The sequence below is a fragment of the Daldinia vernicosa genome, assembly GCF_022497035.1.
Source record: "Daldinia vernicosa strain CBS 139.73 unplaced genomic scaffold F5Y00scaffold_1, whole genome shotgun sequence".
NCBI lineage: Eukaryota > Fungi > Ascomycota > Sordariomycetes > Xylariales > Hypoxylaceae > Daldinia > Daldinia vernicosa.
Window position 1 is genome coordinate 782,350 of NW_025953917.1, and position 19,223 is coordinate 801,572.

At 47.4% G+C, this 19,223-nt stretch overlaps 6 protein-coding genes across 6 annotated transcripts; 3 read left to right on the forward strand and 3 right to left on the reverse strand.

Annotated features, from left to right (window-relative positions):
- Positions 1–28: 28 nt before the first annotated feature.
- On the reverse strand, positions 29–3,615 carry F5Y00DRAFT_222739 (DUF917-domain-containing protein; the record flags this gene model as incomplete). The annotated part of the gene is made up of 3 exons (XM_048005769.1): positions 1,842–3,615; positions 1,157–1,789; positions 29–1,010 (listed from the first exon to the last, which is right to left on the reverse strand). Coding segments are annotated over exons 1-3 (3,017 nt in total), but the record flags the coding sequence as incomplete, so codon positions are not given.
- A 400-nt stretch (positions 3,616–4,015) lies between these two features.
- F5Y00DRAFT_222740 (uracil permease) lies at positions 4,016–6,545 on the forward strand. Its single transcript, XM_048005770.1, has 5 exons — positions 4,016–4,495; positions 4,553–4,630; positions 4,685–4,767; positions 4,944–6,123; positions 6,187–6,545. The coding sequence occupies exons 1-5, from the start codon at positions 4,357–4,359 to the stop codon at positions 6,393–6,395; spliced, it is 1,689 nt and encodes a 562-aa protein (XP_047870210.1). The 5' UTR covers positions 4,016–4,356; the 3' UTR covers positions 6,396–6,545.
- A 1,023-nt stretch (positions 6,546–7,568) lies between these two features.
- Positions 7,569–8,347, forward strand: F5Y00DRAFT_256779 (uncharacterized protein; the record flags this gene model as incomplete). Its single annotated transcript, XM_048010468.1, has 2 exons — positions 7,569–8,136; positions 8,217–8,347. The coding sequence occupies 2 exons, from the start codon at positions 7,569–7,571 to the stop codon at positions 8,345–8,347; spliced, it is 699 nt and encodes a 232-aa protein (XP_047870211.1).
- A 136-nt stretch (positions 8,348–8,483) lies between these two features.
- On the forward strand, positions 8,484–13,942 carry F5Y00DRAFT_222745 (glycoside hydrolase family 13 protein). Its single transcript, XM_048005771.1, has 2 exons — positions 8,484–9,179; positions 9,237–13,942. Exons 1-2 carry the CDS (start codon positions 8,950–8,952, stop codon positions 13,642–13,644), a joined length of 4,638 nt encoding a protein of 1,545 aa, XP_047870212.1. The 5' UTR covers positions 8,484–8,949; the 3' UTR covers positions 13,645–13,942.
- A 990-nt stretch (positions 13,943–14,932) lies between these two features.
- Positions 14,933–16,015, reverse strand: F5Y00DRAFT_4594 (uncharacterized protein). Its single transcript, XM_048013690.1, has 3 exons — positions 15,819–16,015; positions 15,397–15,739; positions 14,933–15,336 (listed from the first exon to the last, which is right to left on the reverse strand). Exons 1-3 carry the CDS (start codon positions 15,820–15,822, stop codon positions 15,033–15,035), a joined length of 651 nt encoding a protein of 216 aa, XP_047870213.1. The 5' UTR covers positions 15,823–16,015; the 3' UTR covers positions 14,933–15,032.
- Positions 16,016–17,304: 1,289 nt separating this feature from the next.
- Positions 17,305–19,191, reverse strand: F5Y00DRAFT_222749 (heterokaryon incompatibility protein-domain-containing protein). Its single transcript, XM_048005772.1, has one exon. It carries the CDS (start codon positions 19,015–19,017, stop codon positions 17,791–17,793), a length of 1,227 nt encoding a protein of 408 aa, XP_047870214.1. The 5' UTR covers positions 19,018–19,191; the 3' UTR covers positions 17,305–17,790.
- Positions 19,192–19,223: the final 32 nt, after the last annotated feature.

The window sequence follows — 19,223 nt, forward strand, 5'->3', positions numbered from 1 at the left end:
CGAGCCGCGTCGTCTGAGGACGATATTGCTAATGGGCTCATTTGCTGGTCTCTCCTTATATTCCGTCCCTGGATATCTAACTATAAAAAAGGGGCAGTTTTATAATTATGCTCCCAGTCTACCGCCTTATACTAACGCAACTCATATATCCAACTCATATACCCTAACCCCAGCGGAAATACTTCCTACTCAGTAACATCAAACTCATCAATCACGCTCCTGGGCTTGACGAACTTGCCAAGAGGCTTATACGTTAGATGATCCATGCCGAAGCCCTTCGGACCACCTATCTCGATACCCCTCTCCGAAGTCCAACGCTCGCTAGCCGTGATGCCGAGGACAATGACAAGTAGTCCATACCGATACTCAGGGGTACCGATAGCCTCGCCGTTCTGCGCGTCGATCACCGTGATCAAGTCAGGCACAAGCCCTAGCACCTCGCCCTCCGTCTCAACGGATTCCCCCTCTACAACCGATTGCACCATCTTGATGGCGGCGATGTTCTCGTTCTTGAACGGGATCTTGATGCGCCCTTGGAACTGCGGCCGACTAGGGGCGGGATGTGCTTTAACACCCGCATCGTCGTCGACTACGTCCGCGCCTTCGATAATGCACTCTCCGTAAATATGGCCCATGCGAAGCGTGCGTTCCACGCCGACTATCTTGCCCTTCCAGAGCACCTTACCTGCCTCGGGGCCGCCGCATTCCGCTAGGATGGTCTCCGCAACATTGTCCACGCGGTTTGATTTCCGCGCCTTGGCAACTGCGCGTCCGATCCGCCATGATTGCGAGATTGTGTGCTCGACGGCCCATCGTTTACACTCGGCGCCTGTCACCGGCGGGTCGGCGAATCCTACGCCGGAGCCCATCTGACTCAACGCTGCGCGAAGGACGCGTTCAACCTGTAGGTCTGAGGTTGATTTCGGCATGACCACCACGTTTCCGTTGCCGTCCGCCATTGCGACGGGTGACCAGATAGGAGACCGCTCGTTGAAAACAACGGGGGTGGTCTGGTTAGGACTTAAAGTTAGCGACTATTCAAACTGTTCGTTCTACTTGATCTCATCCAAGTATGCACGAGACGTAATGTTGTGGTCTCGGGAAACCAAGTCCCTAAAATGGACTTAAGGGGCAATGAAAGAACTTAGCTACTGACCTGCCATTTAGTAGGATACGCCCTCCCCATCCAGTCTCCGTCTACAGCAGGCAAGTCCATATTAGTGCTCGCGCCAATAATCATGCTCTGTAGACCGTTTCCACCACCGATTTCTACCGAAATAACATGTGTCGGGTTATCACCGCAGATTTTATACAGCTCCTCCTGTGCCTCGGTCATCTCGTCACCGCTCAGCTTTTCAATCCCGACCGTAGGCGAGCCAGCATGACCACCAGTCGCTATTGCTGCGTCATCCGATAAGTCGTCCGGACTAACAACGCGGACCACGTCGCCCCTGCGAAGCATTTGCCGGAGGCGGATCATAGATGAATAGGGGCTACCGCCGCCACCCGTGCCGAGGATATAGCAGCCTATTGAAATCCAACTAAGGTCTGTCTCGTTGATATACCAGACACGATTTTTGACATTAGGCTTATAGCTGTCAATATCTAGGTCTTCCTTAGGTTCTAATTTCGTCTTGTTATTTGAGTCCCTGGTAGCCTTTTCGTACTCATCCATTTGGACTTCCGTATCTGCAGACGTCTCTTCAAAATTGAGGGTCGAGAAATCCGTGCGTGAGTAATCAAGATCTCCCGCAGCCCGTACGGTAAACCTTGACTTATTAGCTATATACTAGTACCATTATTAGTAGAAATTCATAAGTAGGTTTTTGGTGGTGGATTACTGGCAGAGGTAGAGTATCTATTTCTACCACTTTGGCTGTTGACCTTGATGCGCCATTTGCTACAGCCTTCTCAACAGCCGCTTGAGAAATCTCATCCAATATGTGTTTTATGGACTTAGACTCGGTGGATTTCACTGTATCAATAACAGCGCTGACTCTTGCAATCGCGGCTCCGATGGCGTTTGCAACGCCTGACCACTTCGGCTTGAGCACTTTGCTGGCTCCTCTTAGTTCATCTGGGGCGATTACTGCGCCGCCTCCTACGAGAAGCACGGGAAGGTCTTCCGGCGAGGTTTTCATAGTATCGATGATCTTCTCAATCTTGTGCTTAACCACGGCCTTGAATTTCGCTATCCCTTCATCGTCTAATGCACCTTTTACTAACCCTCTATTCCCGATATCGACGGTATTATTCGCAAGTACTGTGCAGTCGGTGGCAGTAAGAACTTTACCACCAAAAACCCGAGCTTCTTCGGTGATCTTGTAACCAACGCTATCTGGGCCTACAGTCAACGTCTCATTATTTCGGACGATTGAGCCACCTCCAAGGCCAATACTCTTTACATCTGGACATGAAAAGTTCATCCGAACTCCTGCTAAGTCGCTATGCGCAGCTTGTTGCCGTGGAAAGCCATTCGCAAGCAAGAGACCAACGTCGGTAGTTGTGCCACCTATGTCAACTACCATCATTGCCTCGTTCAGTTCGTTCTGTACTAAGAATGCAGCACCACGCATGCTGTTCGTCGGGCCACTAGAGAAGGTTCGGATGGGTAGCTTCGCTGCCATATCACCAGACAAGATTGTACCGTCATTCTGTGTAATGAACACGGGACAATCTAAGCCCAGACGTTTAATTGGCTCCTGGAAAGAACGAATCGTTTTGCGGGCGAATGCAAGAATCGACGCATTCAAGATCGCAGCATTCTCGCGCTCGAGAAATCCTAGATTGGCGACTTCTTTAGAGCAGACAACATCGCATCCAGGAAGCTCGGAACGAATAATGGCAGCAGCGCGCTCCTCTTGTTGTTCAACAGTGTCAATGGGACTGAACACTCCGTTCACAACTATGCTCTTAATCCCCTTCTCTCGGATGATGGCGCATTGCCTTTTAATCTCACTCTCGTCGATATCAGAAATAATATACCCATCGACTTCTAAGCCCCCTTTTAGGAGCGCATAGTAACCGAGGATGAGCTCGCGCATGTCATCGGGCCAATCCACGCAGGGAGGCGCATGTTTAGAAAAGGGACCGCAAAGCCGGAGTACAGCGACTTTGGATAATCGCGCAGCATCTCTCTCGATGACGGCGTTGACGAAGTGGGTAGTCCCAATGGTAACACTAGCAACCTGATCTGGGATGATTCCCGCTGTGCTGAACATGGTAGTAATAGCATCGTTGATGCCAAGACTTGGGTTTGTCGTAGTCGGGGCCTTGTGCCAGGCAATAATGCCTTTGTCCGGTTCTAAAACTCTCGAGGGATCGAGTACGACGCCATCAGTATTTGTGCCGCCAACGTCGACGCCGATGCGTAAAGTTTTACCAGAGCCAACCGTAGACGCCATTTTCGCACGAAGAACAGTTGGGTAGACTACCTAACCTAAGGCATATATGTTGCTACGAGGAATATGTGTGTCTTTCGGTTGGGACCGAAGTTCCGGAGAGATATGAAAGTGAACTCTTCGTCTGCTTGGTCTATCCATACCGAAACCGGCTTCGGCCCCGGTTAGCTGTATTTCTACCAAGTTGCAGAACAGGGCAAATAATCCATTGCCGCTAGCATTGGTAGTTCTCAGGGTACTCAGACTCAGACTTGGATGATGTCTATGATGCTCGCGTTTGCTTGATACCTAAGCTTTGTCATATACATTATAATTGTATTACTCTCTCGGTTTATGTAACATATATAAACTATATATTTTGTATATTAAATAGTGAATAGATAATATGGTAGTAATTCGCGTTGATGTCTTGAATATGAGAGAAACGTACCTGTAGGTAACGCATCGAGATGGGGTTTCAAGGATTGGATCTTGATGTGGGGTGGATTGTCGAACTCCACAGCTTGGCAGATCAGATAAGATAAGCCCTTTATCTGTACATAGGTACCTAGATATGACTACCTAGGTACGTACCAGGACGGATCCGTCCGTGGGGTTGGTAAAGATTACCTGCACCTCCTCTTTCCTGTCACTCCCCCTCGTCCAATCCTAGTTTTATCTAACTAGATCCGCGCCTTGATGGGAAGACATCGTCGACTTTGTCCTACCTGTTATCTCTAGATCCTGGCCATCTGGTCGGTACGTGCAAGCCCAGTGAACCCGATGGGATAAGCAGTAATTTTTATTCGGGAGGTGACATATGTCTACATCCTTAATGGCTGAAATATTTATGTCGTGCTATATGCTATATTACTTAGCAGGACCCCCTTTTCAATTACCTTGCCTACCTAAGCTATATCCCTATCCCAATTTATAGGTATCTTCATATCATTCCGGTCCAAGGCTTAGTACAGTGATGGGCACTGGGTTAAGATCTCGTTTCGAAGGGGTGAAGGAGAAGATTCGTCTGCATGGTGATGAGAGTCAACATGAACAAACTGATCAATGGAGTAATCGTGACTTAATCCCTTTACCCCCGAGCCGAAGAACTTGGGGTAAGTTTGTTCTGTCATATCTGGGTTGCCCTACATCTTTGCTTACAGTGCGATTAGGCTGGTTTCATTATTTCGGTTTCTGGACATTGTCGTCGCTGAACATCACCAACTGGCAGACCCCAAGTAGCTTCTTGAGTAAGCCCTATCAATTGATCATTCTAGTTCTCCATCCTCTGACGGTCAATGCAGCTCAGGGATTATCCGTTCCCCAAGCTATGTTAATAATAGTCGTCGGTCGTTTTCTGATATCCGCTTTTGCAACTCTGATTGCCGTATGTTACACTGAAAATTCCCCCTTTCCTTTTCCTCTTCCGCCTATCTCGGGAGGGCACTATTTTTTCTATCAAGCCGTCGGATGGATTTATTACTCCTAAGACATACTTGAATCTTATACATCATTTATCCAATGTCCAATGGAGTAAGTAATTGTTGATCGTTATTCCTACAGTGGTGTGGTCTACGGTGGCATATCGGCTTTACGATCCAGAACCGCTTTACTTGGGGTATGCGAGCGAGTTATATTCCTTTACTGCAACGGGTTTTGCTTAATTTTATCTGGAACGCCGTGCAGTGTTGGAATGGCGGACGACTAGCTGCTGTTTGTTTGACAGCTATTTCCCCGTCTTTTGCCAATATGCGAAATTTTCTACCTGAAAGCCTACCAGCTACTAGTGATCAGTTTGTCGGCTTTATTGTCTTCTGGGTTTTGTCGACACCGTTGTTATGGATTCAACCGGAAAAGTTCAAGATTCCTTTCTTATTTACGTCTATTTACAGCGCCTTGGGTATGCTTGCTATGATGATATGGGCATTGTCAACTGCAAAAGGTGTTGGTTCCCTCTTCAATACTGGCGTAACGCTTCCAGAGGGATCGTGGAGCGTCTCCTGGCTTTTAATGGCTGGTATCAATCAGACCGTTGGGGGCGTTGCAGCCGGTATCACCAACGGATCTGACTTCTCCCGGTATGCACGAAGCTGGAAAGGCTACGTGATTGGAACGATTACGTCGGGATGGATAACCGGTGTTCTTGTATGCCTCGTTGGTCTAGTGACTACTAGCGCCGCTCAGAAGATATATGGCGAGGTGTATTGGAACCCACCAGACCTTCTAATGATGATGATGAACAATGGGAACGGATCCTCAGCGTCTCGGGCCGGCGTATTCTTCCTTGCATTCGGGTTCGGACTAACCAGCATGTTTGAAAACATTTGCGGCAATGCGGTATCCGGTGGCATTGATCTAGCCGGGTTATGGCCACGCTACATCAACATACGAAGAGGTGCTATTATCACTTTTGTTGCCGCTTGGATTGTCCAACCCTGGCAACTCGTGAATAGGGCCGTCACATTCATCCAGGTCTTAAGTTCATTCTCTGTTTTCTTATCGCCCATGATCGGTCTCATGGCGGTCGACTTTTTCCTTTTACGTGGGCGTAACATCCGCTTGTCGCATTTATACTCCGGATCCAACTCATCATACTGGTACTGGAATGGTGTTAATTGGCGAGCGATCATAGCATGGATCTGTGGCTGGGCCCCAACCATCGGCGGTCTGATTACCACTGTTAAGCAGGATGCTGGTGCGCCTAACGCTCTAAGCGAATTATACTTCATGGCGTTCTTCATAGGTGAGTGTAGTCGGCGTATAAAGAGATAATATCCCCAAGCTCTAACCTTTTACTTCCATTTAGGTTTTTTTACGAGCGCGATAATTTTCTTTGGTCTTAACAAGCTTTTCCCTGTCGAGGGGATGGGCGAGTACGACGAAGTTGATATTTACGGAACTTTCACTATCAAAGAAGCAGCGAAACTAGGAGTTGTTCATGTGGAGTTCCAAATTGACGGTTTAGAAAGCGGCAATGATTCTCTAAGCCAAGAAATATTCGAGAAGAAGGACTAATTTATAATCCAATGTAGAGTTAGAGGCCCGTCCAAACCCTCGGTAGTTAACGCAGCTCTACACAACTCTTGTGGAAATGGCATGTCTAAACGACGAGCGTATTTATCCATTTAACCCATAGCTGCTCCTACGTATTTAAGTTATATCTCACTACATTTCTCAAGTAACTGGACTTTTGGTACGCCAAACCTCATCATCTTCGACTGTCAGAATCTAGATGAAACTTCTAAAACGAAGGACATGTTTAGTACCTAATGTATAGCCACGGGTTTCCATGGCCAGGTAAGAGTTTCTCGCGGAACAGCGAAGTTATTTCCATGCTGTTTGATTCCACCTCATTACAGATACATATGTGCCCGAAAATTAACTCTTCAGATATGAATATAATCACTGCATTATTAAATATGCCCAGTACAGGTATGATAGGTAGCAGGGAATCGAGAGCTTAAGCTAAGTACTATTGTGGTCCTGGGGTAACATATGATCATAAAGTCTCGACCTAAGAGGTACTATCCACCATTGGCACACTGGGCACTACAATGTAATGAAACTAATGGAAGTCAGCAATACTATGAATTTTCTCCGAGTTAAACACTATAGCGATGGTAGGACGATCTCCTCTTGCATAACCTAAGTTTGTAGACGGTACACAATATTAAAAGGGATGAACGCAGAATACGTCCTATATATTGAGTTAGGATTAGGAAAAAGGAGTACGTATAATTAAATTTAAGAGATATTAATCTACTTATTACACAGGTATTACGGGATACATATATGGTTCGATGATTGCCTGTTTACATGTAGGTATGACTGATCTTGTCTTGGGAATATCTAGAAGTAGTTTATTTTTTTTTTTTTACGCGTCTTAAGCACCTAACATAAGCGTGTATCGGTTACCTGGTAAATTGATCGAACGTGTACTAAACAAGTTGCCTAGTAACTCATTCAGAAAGAGCTCTTTTACAACCTCCATTTTACCTCCACTCACGCATTTAGTCTCTACCCATCCTCAACATACTTAAAAGGCGGATGGCAACAGCTGTTACTCCGGGAGTAGGGATGCCTTCCCCCTTGTTCGTTCTTACTATGCACACATCTATTTTATTTATAAAATCCTAATTATTCTCTCCTTTACCTTTTTTTTGGCCTGCCACTATCAAGCTTGAGAAGATGGGACGCTCAAAGAAGGCTGAGAAAAAGTCCAAAAGCAGGCCTAAAGGCAAGCCCAAAGGAAAGCCTAAGGACAAGTCTAAGGTTGAACCTGCGGTAGAAGACCAGGCAACGCCTGCAAATAAGCCTGAAGATAAGCCAATACTTCCGAAAACGCCGTCGCCACAAGAAACCCTCAGCAAGAGGACGTCTCACAAGGGAGTTCTTCTTCCCTATCCAGGAGAATTGCGGTTTGCGCCGCCGCCGCCGCCGCCATCACCACCTGCGACAAGTCCTCTGATCGCGGAACCATCAGAGTTTAGTGGAAGGCCAGAGGATACTCCGTTACACCGATGTCAGCAAAGACACCGAAAGCGAGGAGGTATCGAACAGTCCATAATGATCCGAAGGAGACTTGGAGATGAGATGAAAAAGAGGCAAGAAGAAGAAGAAAGGCAGGAGGAGGAAGAGGAAAATCGAACAAGAGCCGCTCAAGCCGCCATTCTTCCTCTCCCAGGACCTCGCATTTGCCGATTCTGTGGTGTCACTTTTGATCCTAAGGCCAACAACGCCTGTCCTAACCACCAAAGTAAGAAAATTGCATGTCGTTTATTTGTTTATTGATTATTGAGTACTAGGTTAGAGGTAGCTAACGTTATATATACTTAGTTCACTATGGAGAATTGCAGTACGCATTCACATCAACCAAGGATCGGTGGACGATGGAAGAGGATATCCAAGTAAAGGAAAAATGGACGTGTTGCCATAAAGAGAGCCAGGATAGCCCGGGATGCGCATAGGGAGTACATCAGGCCTAGAAGCTTGGGTAAAAAGTCAGGTACCTGATCGGATAGCCCCGCCTCCATAAATCTCCATAAATCTCCATATGGGGCCAATTAGGAGCTAATATTCAGCATGCTAAATCATTACGTCACTGTGCTGTAGTGGGCTTTACCCTGGTCTAGTCGATCAATCATAGTGATCATAGTGCGCTACATAATGCAGTTGCAGTCGCGATGGCTACTTGGTACATGTATGTAGTATAGATGCACGTAGTGTAGTGTTGTACCTTAGGACGATACTAGTGTAGGTAGTAGCTACCCAACACTGCCAACCCCACCTTCACAAGGCCAACTCAACCTACCTAACTCGAAGTCTTCCATTTTTCCTCTATCGTCGCATTACATCGTTTGATGGCCTGATATAAATATCTTGCTGCCCTGTAGAATATTATTCAGTCGTCTACCACTTCTCTCGTTCAACGTTCTATGTCTAGCCCTTTCTCTCCCGTCCTCTTCCTCCTTTCCTCGCCAACTCTCTCCTAACTAGTTCCTCTACTGAAACTAGGTACCTATATCCCCTAGCCATTGTACGAAGTTCGGAGAGCAGATTGTTGGGCATCATGATTCCTAGGACGGTGACCTCGAATGAGGTTTACATCTTACCTCTGAAGGACGATGGTGCTCCCGATATCCCTGGAGAGTACATATACCTGGCCCCAAGAACTAACGATCCCATAACTATACGATTTACGATCGAGGGCACGTCGTCAATATGTAGACAAGGTAGCTTATGGGTCAACATCCCGGAACGGGGATCTGAGTTTCGTAGAGATCAGTTTCGTGAATACAAGTAGGCAAACTGCTCGCCTTCCAAGATCCAGGGATGCTTTATTAACAGCTCCCCCAGACTAAACCCCGACTTTAATCGGACGATCGAGATATCGATCCCTGTCTTCGAAGCTGGTGCTTTCGCTTTCTACACCACCTACGCCGAACTTCCCGAGCTGTCTCCCGCCTTGAGCTCGAACGCATCGGGTACGGTTGAATTTAAAAAGACGCCGTTATACTACATCGATGTAGCCCCTAAGCTATCGCTAGATGGCCGACCCTTGCCGCTACCAGCACTGTCAATATTTTCTGTTATTAGCAAGTTCATGGGCAAATACCCGACTGACTGGGAGAGGCATCTGCGAGGTATCCGCGGCCGCGGGTACAACATGATACATTTTACCCCCCTTCAAATTCGAGGAGCTTCCAACTCTCCCTACAGCTTATATGACCAGCTTGGATGGGATCCCGAGTGCTTTCCTCAAGGGGAGAAAGATGTACAGCAGATGGTGGATAGTCTGGAGCACAATCATTCCCTTCTCAGCTTAACTGATATAGTCCTAAACCATATCGCACATAACAGCAAGTGGCTTTTAGAGCACCCAGAAGCTGGGTATAATCTCACTACTGCCCCCTGGCTAGAGTCAGCCTATGTTCTTGACACCCAACTTCTGGTTTTCGGCTCTAAATTAGAGGAGCTAGGATATCCCAAGGAGCTCAAAACCACGGATGACCTCATTAAAATCATGGACGGCATAAAAAAGCATGTTGTTTCGGAGATTCGCCTATGGGAGTACTATGCGCTTGATGTCGACAGAGATGCGGATGCTGCAATCGAGTCCTGGGCTGCTGGACAGTCGAGTGCTCCCGAGGAAACCGAAAAGAGTGACCTGACTAAACTTGAGGTTGAGGATCAAGCCCTCTACCTAGTTAAGAACGGCTTGGTTGGGAATGACAGGCTTGGCGAACGCTTTCGGCGGCGTATCGACCCAAAAATTTCGGCCGGGTTGATCGTTGCTCTCTTTGGAAAGTACAGGGGTGAGGCGGATGAGGTGACTATCCGAACCAAAATAGCTCAGATCTTGGATGTGGTTAATGTTCCATTCTACGCGGAATACGATAAGGAAATCGGGGAAATTCTCCAACAACTATTCAATAGGATCAAGTACGTCCGCCTCGACGAACATGGCCCAAAACTTGGTCCCATTGATCAGAACAATCCCTTGATCGAAACATACTTTACACGCCTAGACAAGGCAAAGGCATCCGACCAATTGAAACCCGAGGATTTGGTTCTCGTCAATAACGGTTGGGTATGGGCTGGGAACGCTCTGGTGGACAATGCCGGCCCCAAGTCGCGCGTGTACCTGCGACGCGAAGTCATCGTTTGGGGTGATTGCGTTAAGCTTCGTTACGGGAATGGCCCTGAAGATAGTCCGTGGTTATGGGAACATATGACAAAATACGCCCGCATGTTGGCAAAGTACTTTGCTGGTTTCCGAATTGATAACTGCCATTCTACCCCTATTCATGTTGCGGAGCATATCCTTGACGAGGCCCGTCGAGTCCGACCTAACTTATATGTCGTGGCAGAGTTATTTACAGGCTCGGAGGAGATGGATTACGTCTTTGTGAAGAGGCTGGGGCTGAGCTCGTTAATCAGAGAGGCAATGCAAGCCTGGAGCACTGCAGAACTCAGCAGATTGGTGCATCGCCACGGCGGGCGCCCCATTGGTAGTTTTGAAGTTGATGACATCTCAAGAGGCCCGATTGGAAGTGCTCCAACGAGTCCCGGACTTAATGACTATTCTCCCCGAGAGGTCATTCGCCGGATCAAGCCTGTACCGGTTCAGGCCCTGTTCATGGACTGCACGCACGACAATGAAGTTCCTGCGCAGAAGAGAGATGCTCGTGACACTTTACCAAACGCTGCCTTGGTGTGTATGTGTTCTAGTGCGACTGGAAGTGTGATGGGATACGATGAGATATATCCGAAACTTGTTGATCTCGTGAACGAGACTAGGCTTTACACGTCTGAGTCGTCTTCTGCTAAAGAAATCAAAGTCGGCGGCGGCAAAGGTGGCATTGGAGGTGTCAAGAAGCTCCTCAATCAAATCCACACGCTGATGGGTAAAGATGGCTACGACGAAACACATATACACCACGAGGACCAATACATTACCGTCCACAGAGTACACCCCGAGTCGAGAAAAGGATATTTCCTTATCGCTCACACTGCTTTCCCGGGCTACGGGAATGGCAATGGTGCATTGAGTCCTGTGCACCTCAGCGGCACAAAAGCGCGGCACTTGGGAAGCTGGATGCTAGAGGTTGACGTTAGCGAGGAAGCAAGAAAGGAGACCGAGGGTGATGAGAAATACCTACGAGGGCTCCCAAGTCGTGTGGTTGATGTGCCTGGTATTCGACTAGAAGCCAAGGCGGATGAGACAGTTGTCACGGTGCGCGACAAGTTCCCGCCTGGAAGTATTGCGTTATTTGAAACCTGGATTCCGGCTGCAGAGCATTCGTCAGGCTTAGATCACTACGTCACATCTGGGGCAAAGGAAGCGATGGCCGGGCTGGATTTAGTCGACCTCAATTTCCTGTTGTACCGCTGTGAAGCCGAAGAGCTCGATGGTAGTGGCGGCAAAGATGGCACCTATGATATTCCGGGCCATGGTAAGATTGTATATGCGGGGCTTCAGGGTTGGTGGAGTCTTCTGAAGGATATCATTAACGACAACAACTTAGCCCACCCCCTTTGCCAAAACCTCCGCGATGGACAATGGGCTTTAGATTATACAGTTGGACGTCTCGAGAGAACAAGTCAACAGCCGGAGTTTGCCGGCCTTGCTAAACCCGCAGCTTGGCTAAAGGAGCGTATCGACGCAGTTCGAAGCATACCTAACTTCCTTTTACCGCGATATTTCGCACTCATTATACGAACTGCCTATAAGGCGGCTTGGGAAAGAGGCTTAGAACTTATGAATGAAAAGGTGCAGAGTGGTCAGTGGTTCCTTCAAAGCCTAGCCTTGGTCAGTGTACAAATGACAGGACTGGTCAAGTCAGCTTCACTTTGGCCGAAGAAGCTCGTTCCCTCTCTGGCTGCTGGTCTACCACATTTCGCTGTTGAATGGGCAAGATGCTGGGGCCGTGATGTCTTCATCTCCCTCCGTGGTCTATACCTCGGAACTGGTCGGTTTGAAGAAGCAGCGGAGCACATATTTGCATTCGCCAGTGTTCTCAAGCATGGCATGATTCCTAATCTTCTCAGCAGCGGGAACCTTCCGCGATACAATAGTCGGGATTCTATCTGGTTCTTTTTGCAGTGTATCCAGGATTACACTCGATATGTCCCAGATGGTGAGAGCCTCCTAACACGAAAGGTTAAACGACGCTTCTTACCGTACGATGACGTCTGGTTTGACTCGGAAGATCCGAGAGCGTACTCAACAGAGAGCCTGATACAAGACGTTATCCAGGAGGCGCTGCAACGTCATGCGACTGGACTGAAATTCCGCGAAGCTAATGCGGGACCGGGCATTGACTCACAGATGCGCGATGAGGGTTTCAATATCGAGGTTAATGTAGATTGGTCGAATGGTATTATATTCGGCGGCAACCAGTTCAACTGTGGTACCTGGATGGATAAAATGGGTGAAAGTGAACGCGCTGGCTCGAAGGGCATCCCCGGTACTCCCCGAGACGGTGCTGCTGTTGAGATTACCGGTTTACTTTACAGTACTCTGAAATGGTTGGCCAAGCTTGATGCGGAGGGCAAGTATCCGTACAAAGGCGTGACGAAGGCCGACGGTACCGAGATCACCTTCTCGGCTTGGGCCGACCTGCTCAAGTCAAATTTTGAAAAGTGTTACTACGTGCCGGTAAACCCATCAGACGACGCCCAGTACGTTGTAAATCCAAAGGTTGTTAACCGGCGTGGTATCTACAAGGACCTCTACCGTTCCGGAAAGGAGTACGAAGACTACCAGCTGCGGCCTAACTTTACCATCGCCATGACAGTCGCTCCGGATCTCTTTGACCCGGAACATGCCCTTGGCGCTCTCGTCTTGGCGGACAAAGTCCTGCGTGGACCAACCGGAATGGCAACACTTGACCCCTCGGACATGAATTACCGTCCTTTCTATGTCAATAGCGAGGATTCGACCGATTTCGCTACGTCAAAGGGCCGGAACTATCATCAGGGCCCCGAGTGGCTCTGGCCCACGGGATTCTTCTTACGCGCGCTACTGAAGTTCGACCTCATGAGACGGGACACCCACCATGGGCGTATCGAAGCGTTTCAGCAGGTTACGAGGCGACTGGGCGGTTGCAAGGAGATGATCAAGCAGAGCCAGTGGGCAGGTCTTACGGAGCTCACGCAGAAGGATGGCCAGTACTGCAACGATTCGTGCCCCACGCAAGCCTGGAGTGCAGGATGCCTCATCGACTTGTACATGGATGCCGCCGACTACGGCATGGAGTAATTACCACCTTCATAGCTGAGCTAATTAGATGGTCGGCGTGTTTGGGCAACAAAGGCGTAGGACTTGGATGGAGGTTGAAAAGCATCGTCTGCTTTGCATCATAACTAAAGGAAGTTCCTCTAGGCACGACAGTGCGACTATATAAGAAGAGTTGAATATATATCGAAGGATAGAGAGAGGACAAGGATTTGTTGATACATATATATACCTACGTATCATGAAGTTGGATAAAATAAGATAAGATACGTACGTACACGAATACGTGAATACGAAAATACAAAATGATTACGGAAACATAGCAGCATTTATTGATCGTCTTTTAGCCTATCCTTATTTCCCCATGTATGGCCCGAGCATAACTATTGTCTATGGCGGGACTAAGCGATAACGTAGGTACCTAACGTAAATAAAGCATTAAGTTTTCGATCAAGCTTGACGCTAGCTTCGCCCCGTACCCGTGTAAACATACTAAGGTAGACGGCGCGAGGGCGCGGGTTTAGGCGTGAGGCTCGGCATGGCTTGGCTTGGCTTTGACATCGCGACCGTGCGACTAGGCAATATGTCATACGTTTTATAGCTCCTACATAGAGAAAAGGGGTATTGATTGGGGCTAGCCGAGCTTAGCAATACGCGGTATTCAGCTGACCAATATTACCAGAATAGAAAGTAATATTACGATTTGAGTTCTAGATGTATCTATTGATGTCAGCCATCTATTTGAGGGGGGAAAAAAGAACAAAAAGGAGTATATCCAGGTTGCTTACTTTGGTAACACTGTTAGTAATTTAGTGAAATTAGTATGTGCTACAGGAGTTAAAGACGATATTTGTTAATGTGAGGCAGACCGTCCGGACAGCCAAGGTAGGAATGAGTATGATAGTTCAAAAGTGAGAAGGAATACAAAAACAAGACACACCACAAGTCTTTGTACATAATTAGTATTGATTCGCGGACTTGATGTAGAGAAGACAACAAGAATATCTCCACTATGCTTGTTCTTCGTTCCAGCGAGAGAAGACAGCTATCGCAAATTCATGCCGAGTCTTCCCTTTCCCATATATATCTCCCGCTTAATTCGGGACTGTAAAAGTGATATCAAACCATCCAATGCTTCCCGATTCGGTTCCTTGTCTATCCAGATCCATCCCCACGCCTGCCTATTCAAGAAACGGATAATAGGAACCCGCATGGTATAAGTTTACCGAAATCACCTTTCCGACCTTAACGCCCATAATGAGGAATTCGGAATCAATGATATGCTAAGGAATAATCCTGCGGTTGCAGGACTAGTATAGTAAATGACGTGTAGTCGAGACGATACCATAGCGGTATGTAAAAGGAGCGTCGTGTGAATGGCACAGACTGACATTCCGTTGATGTTATACTGATCATGTTCGTTGGGTGACATTCCACTTCTTGCGCTCCTTTTTTGGCTTTTCGGCATAGCCAACACCTCCAGAGCCCGACATGAACACGCCTGGATTAGAATAAGTGCTATCCCTTGCACCGGGTCCAACGAGATTGCCTTGTGTGTTGATCGCGACGTTACTGGGTAGGCCCTTGCCAAGCTCATACATTCGATCCTTTTTCCTGAGGTATTTGCGACGCCATATGCAAGCTCCAATCCAGATACCGATGATTCCGACGACGACGATGACTATCATGACAACCCATTTCCAATGTGTTGAAATCCTAGGGAGCTAAAGTTAGGATACCGAAGCAAACTAATATACCATCAATAATAAAACTTACCAATCCCCGCCGCCGTCATTATTGCTTTCCGAACTTCCGGTGCTTGTCGATGAAGATGACGACGTAGTAGCTGCAGCCTTTTCGTTACAGAAACTCGTGAACCAGCCTTGTATACTCGACAAACCGCCGTTATCGTTAGTGCAAGCCGCGTCGCAAACCCCAGATGAGCCTTGCTTGAACGGCTGGAGGCTGTCGTAGGCACAAAAGCAAGAGTCATAGGTATTTTCATCGGCAGCGGCAGCAGCAGGAGGCACGCAAGCGCCATTGGCATCGTAAAGAGGACCGCATTGACCCGCGCACGAAGGCAGAGACTGGAAGGGTACGATGGTTGTTACCGGTTGAGCTGATGAAATTTGTTAGTTAAGAAACATTGCACTAGAAGATTTCTATTGGTCTCTCTGAAATGGAACGAGGAAGCATACCCATAGCGACGTGCGAATGCAAGATACCGAAATATGTTGGAGGTAAGGATAATCAACCGCGTTGGGCCTGGATATCGAGAAGAACTGGCACTTCGCGTTGGAAACTCCGATTCGTACGTTTGGAAGTACACGATGCTTAACCCTCTAGTACCTATTCAATGGGATACAGCGGCGGAACGGTATTTGAGCTATTCACCGTCCAAACCCAACCAAGTTTCCTAATCACTAATCCAAGTTGTTTACACAATTATACTTGGTTGCTCTGATACAAGAGATTCGAATATCGCTATGGTGACAATATGAGTTGTCGAGACAAGTCAAATGGGTGAAAACTAGGTAGATCCGGCAAATCGGCAAAGGGGTTGTCGGATCTATCGTATTAGCGGCGCTATGCTGCAGGACGCAAAAAGAACGAGAGATCGTCTCTTGGCTGTTGTCCTTTCTTTTTTTTTTCTCCCTCAATATTGTGGCATTTTCGCGTTTATTTCTCCTCCAGATTGTATCAAACGAATGTGGTGGATCGCGTTGTTATATTGCGTGGAAGTGCTTGTCGCGGGGGGTGGAAAGGTTGAAGAATGGAGAAGAAAGGAATGAATGGAAAAGAGGTAGGGAACGAATGGAGCAAATGTGTGGTATTACCGAATGAATCTAGATCTGAGAGTGTGACCTGTGGAGGGAGGTAAAATGGTGCGGGACCGCTGCCAATGGCTAGAATTAGACAGGAACGAGGGTTAAAAAAGAAGGTTGTAAACCTTGAATCTGTCAGCCAAGAAGAACGGATAACGGCTCGAATGGCTCGGGCTTTCCTTGGATCGTCCCAGATTAATTGAGTTGTGAAAATGGAAAAGCTGCTAAAAAAGCGGACGGACAGAACGGACAGAACGGAACAGGAACAGGAACAGGGCGGCGCTTCGGTGCAATGAAGCTAGTGGCTGCTGACTAGCCGTTCCATGTCAGCTCGCTCTTGCTGAGGTACTGCCCATAAGTACCTAACACATTAGTAGTGGCAGCGGCATTGGTATGAGTTTTGTGGCATTATTGCGCAACCATGCCAAACCTAATGCGGTACGCTCTGCTGCAAGTTCCCGTTACGATTTTTCAGACAGTTTAATGTAGGCAATAATGGTGACACACGTTGCATCATTTCTTTATATCCAATACATCCAAAAAGCATATTGTAGTTAGGCATCTTCAAATCTACCTCTTGGGGGCTGCTTGGATTACATACTGCACATCGAAGACATGGGGCAGCATGGGATAAGAAGGTCGAGCTAATTATATCCATAGGGAATCTTAGCTTTTTGAAGATCATCTGGATCTACATACACTACTATAGTACGTAACATATATAGACAGTAAGCTGGGTCCCTACCTCTAAATCATTCCTTCCGAGTACATAGGTAACTATACACAGTAGTAAGTCACAGAATAATTATCAATTAGGTAATTATTTGTTTTCAATGTTCTCTACCTATATGGAATGTGACCGCGTCATGCATAACTCTCTCCCTTCGTTCATTCGATCCCCATGGATGCACATGCCTACCGGTTGCAAGAGCTCTCTCTTGTTTTTTCTCATTGCCAAGCGACTGCCAATGCAAATGGGTAGTAATATTGATATAGGCAGGTACATTTAGAATTGAATACAGAGTTCGACCACTTGTCACACCTTTCGATAAGGTTATTCTGGGAGTTCCCGGTTGCCGATTCCCGATTGACAAGAGAATACCAAGACAAGGTAGTCTCGTGTTCTCGAAATTTGAACTTTCCAACCCGTCAGCTCTAGCCGTTTTAAAAGCAATGGTCCAGGTACTAGCGCTTAGCCTAGCTAGGTAGGTTAGTATCTTGTACTGCCTGTTTAGGGATAACGCACGTATGGAAATAATGCATCAGGGGAATGTAAATGAAGTGAGGACCGACAACACAACTGCCTTCATGCTACATTCATGCTACTATGTACAAAGTAGAAAACCTACTTCGAACCTGTCTCGGACGCCATGCTACGCGATACATGGTGTTCTTTAGTCTGGCATACCAGCTCATATTGTTCATCCTGTAGAACAGCAATATCCTCATAAGAACAACCCTCGAGCCGTTTGGAGGGCAACGTTAACAGTTCCGCACACCGAATCCTCCTATAAGCCCGCCATCTTTTGCCTTGAACTACAAAATCTGCATCCAACACGGGCTCAAGATAGATCATGGGGGTTTCCCACTGTCCTGTTGGCGTTTGAACATTGCATTGCAAAGCCGCAAGCAATTTGTTGCCATCATTGATGATCTTAAGACGGATACAGACCCCGATGTTCGTCATCGAAAATGGCGATAGGTCCTGCGGCGCCCATAGACCTAAGGGCGGAGTTTCCGCAAAATCAGACGGCGACTGGGCCAAGAGTCCGCTGCTCTCATAGTTTCCATGCCACACGAATATAGTCGTGTCCAAAGATGACTGCATGATTTCACGCTGTAGTCTCTTGAATGCATTTTTAGCCCCTTCCCCATACAAGACTGGCATATGGACTTCAAAAATGCCCATTAAGCAATACGCAACATCTTCAGTACGCGTTGTCTGCCGTCTAGATGCCCATTTCATCCGCTCGGCAATACAGAAATTGCGTAGAAGGTCTCTATCCTTCAGCAAGTCCTTATCGATCCGGGTGGATTCAGCAAGAGCATCAAGCAAGTCGTCTCCATCTTGGATCTCAGACCAATCTGAAGCGAGAAAGCGTCGTCGTTCGGGAGCGATACATTCTTGTAACGTCCACCCCCTTGTTGCCCAGCGAGTCGTCCGTAATCTTGCAAGAAGTTGGTCTCTAGTCACTTCCGCTCTTCCTAGTGAGTTGCTCGCCCCATCCGCATACTTATACACGTCTTCGAGATGTATAAAACACACCGCAGAGTCATAGTAATATTTATATGAAGAGTTGATCGCTTCAGATACATCGGCGCTGTTACGCTTGTCAATACAGCATGTGTCCATCCATGCGTATCTAAGACCATGCGTCAGCGCCGTATTGCAGAAGCGGTCCAGCTTTGCCCAGCCCGCTCTTCCTTGTAGGGCTTTCTGGTCCCCTCGTAACTCATGGAAAAGAATTTCATCGGATCCCCACGTGTGTGAGAGAATCGCATACGGAAGTCCTTTCACTTGAGCCTCGTTAAAATACTCAAGAGTGAGCTTCTCGGTATTTAAAAGCCACATCACGTCCACGAAAAGATACCCAAGTTATAGGCTAAAGAATAGAAATATAAATCATATAGCTATATCATATGCACAGTTACCGAAAGGATAGCCGCCCCCTCATCGTAGACCTTCGCAACAGGTAAATTCTGCCTGTGCCAACCGCCTTTTATTTCATGCATTAGGTGCGGATCCTCTAATCGAGAATGCAACGCAATTACATCTCA

Bases quoted from the DNA above. Each gene is read 5' to 3' on its own strand.
- F5Y00DRAFT_222740 (XM_048005770.1), top strand. From the start codon at position 4,357: ATGGGCACTGGGTTAAGATCTCGTTTCGAAGGGGTGAAGGAGAAGATT. The intron at 4,496-4,552 runs GTAAGTTTGTTC...CAGTGCGATTAG, and splicing joins CCCGAGCCGAAGAACTTGGG to GCTGGTTTCATTATTTCGGT. The intron at 4,768-4,943 runs GTATGTTACACT...TTATTCCTACAG, and splicing joins CTTTTGCAACTCTGATTGCC to TGGTGTGGTCTACGGTGGCA.
- F5Y00DRAFT_222745 (XM_048005771.1), top strand. From the start codon at position 8,950: ATGATTCCTAGGACGGTGACCTCGAATGAGGTTTACATCTTACCTCTG. The intron at 9,180-9,236 runs GTAGGCAAACTG...CAGCTCCCCCAG, and splicing joins GATCAGTTTCGTGAATACAA to ACTAAACCCCGACTTTAATC.
- F5Y00DRAFT_4594 (XM_048013690.1), bottom strand. The intron at 15,337-15,396 runs GTAAGTTTTATT...TTAGCTCCCTAG, and splicing joins AATGACGGCGGCGGGGATTG to GATTTCAACACATTGGAAAT.
- F5Y00DRAFT_222749 (XM_048005772.1), bottom strand. From the start codon at position 19,017: ATGTGGCTTTTAAATACCGAGAAGCTCACTCTTGAGTATTTTAACGAG.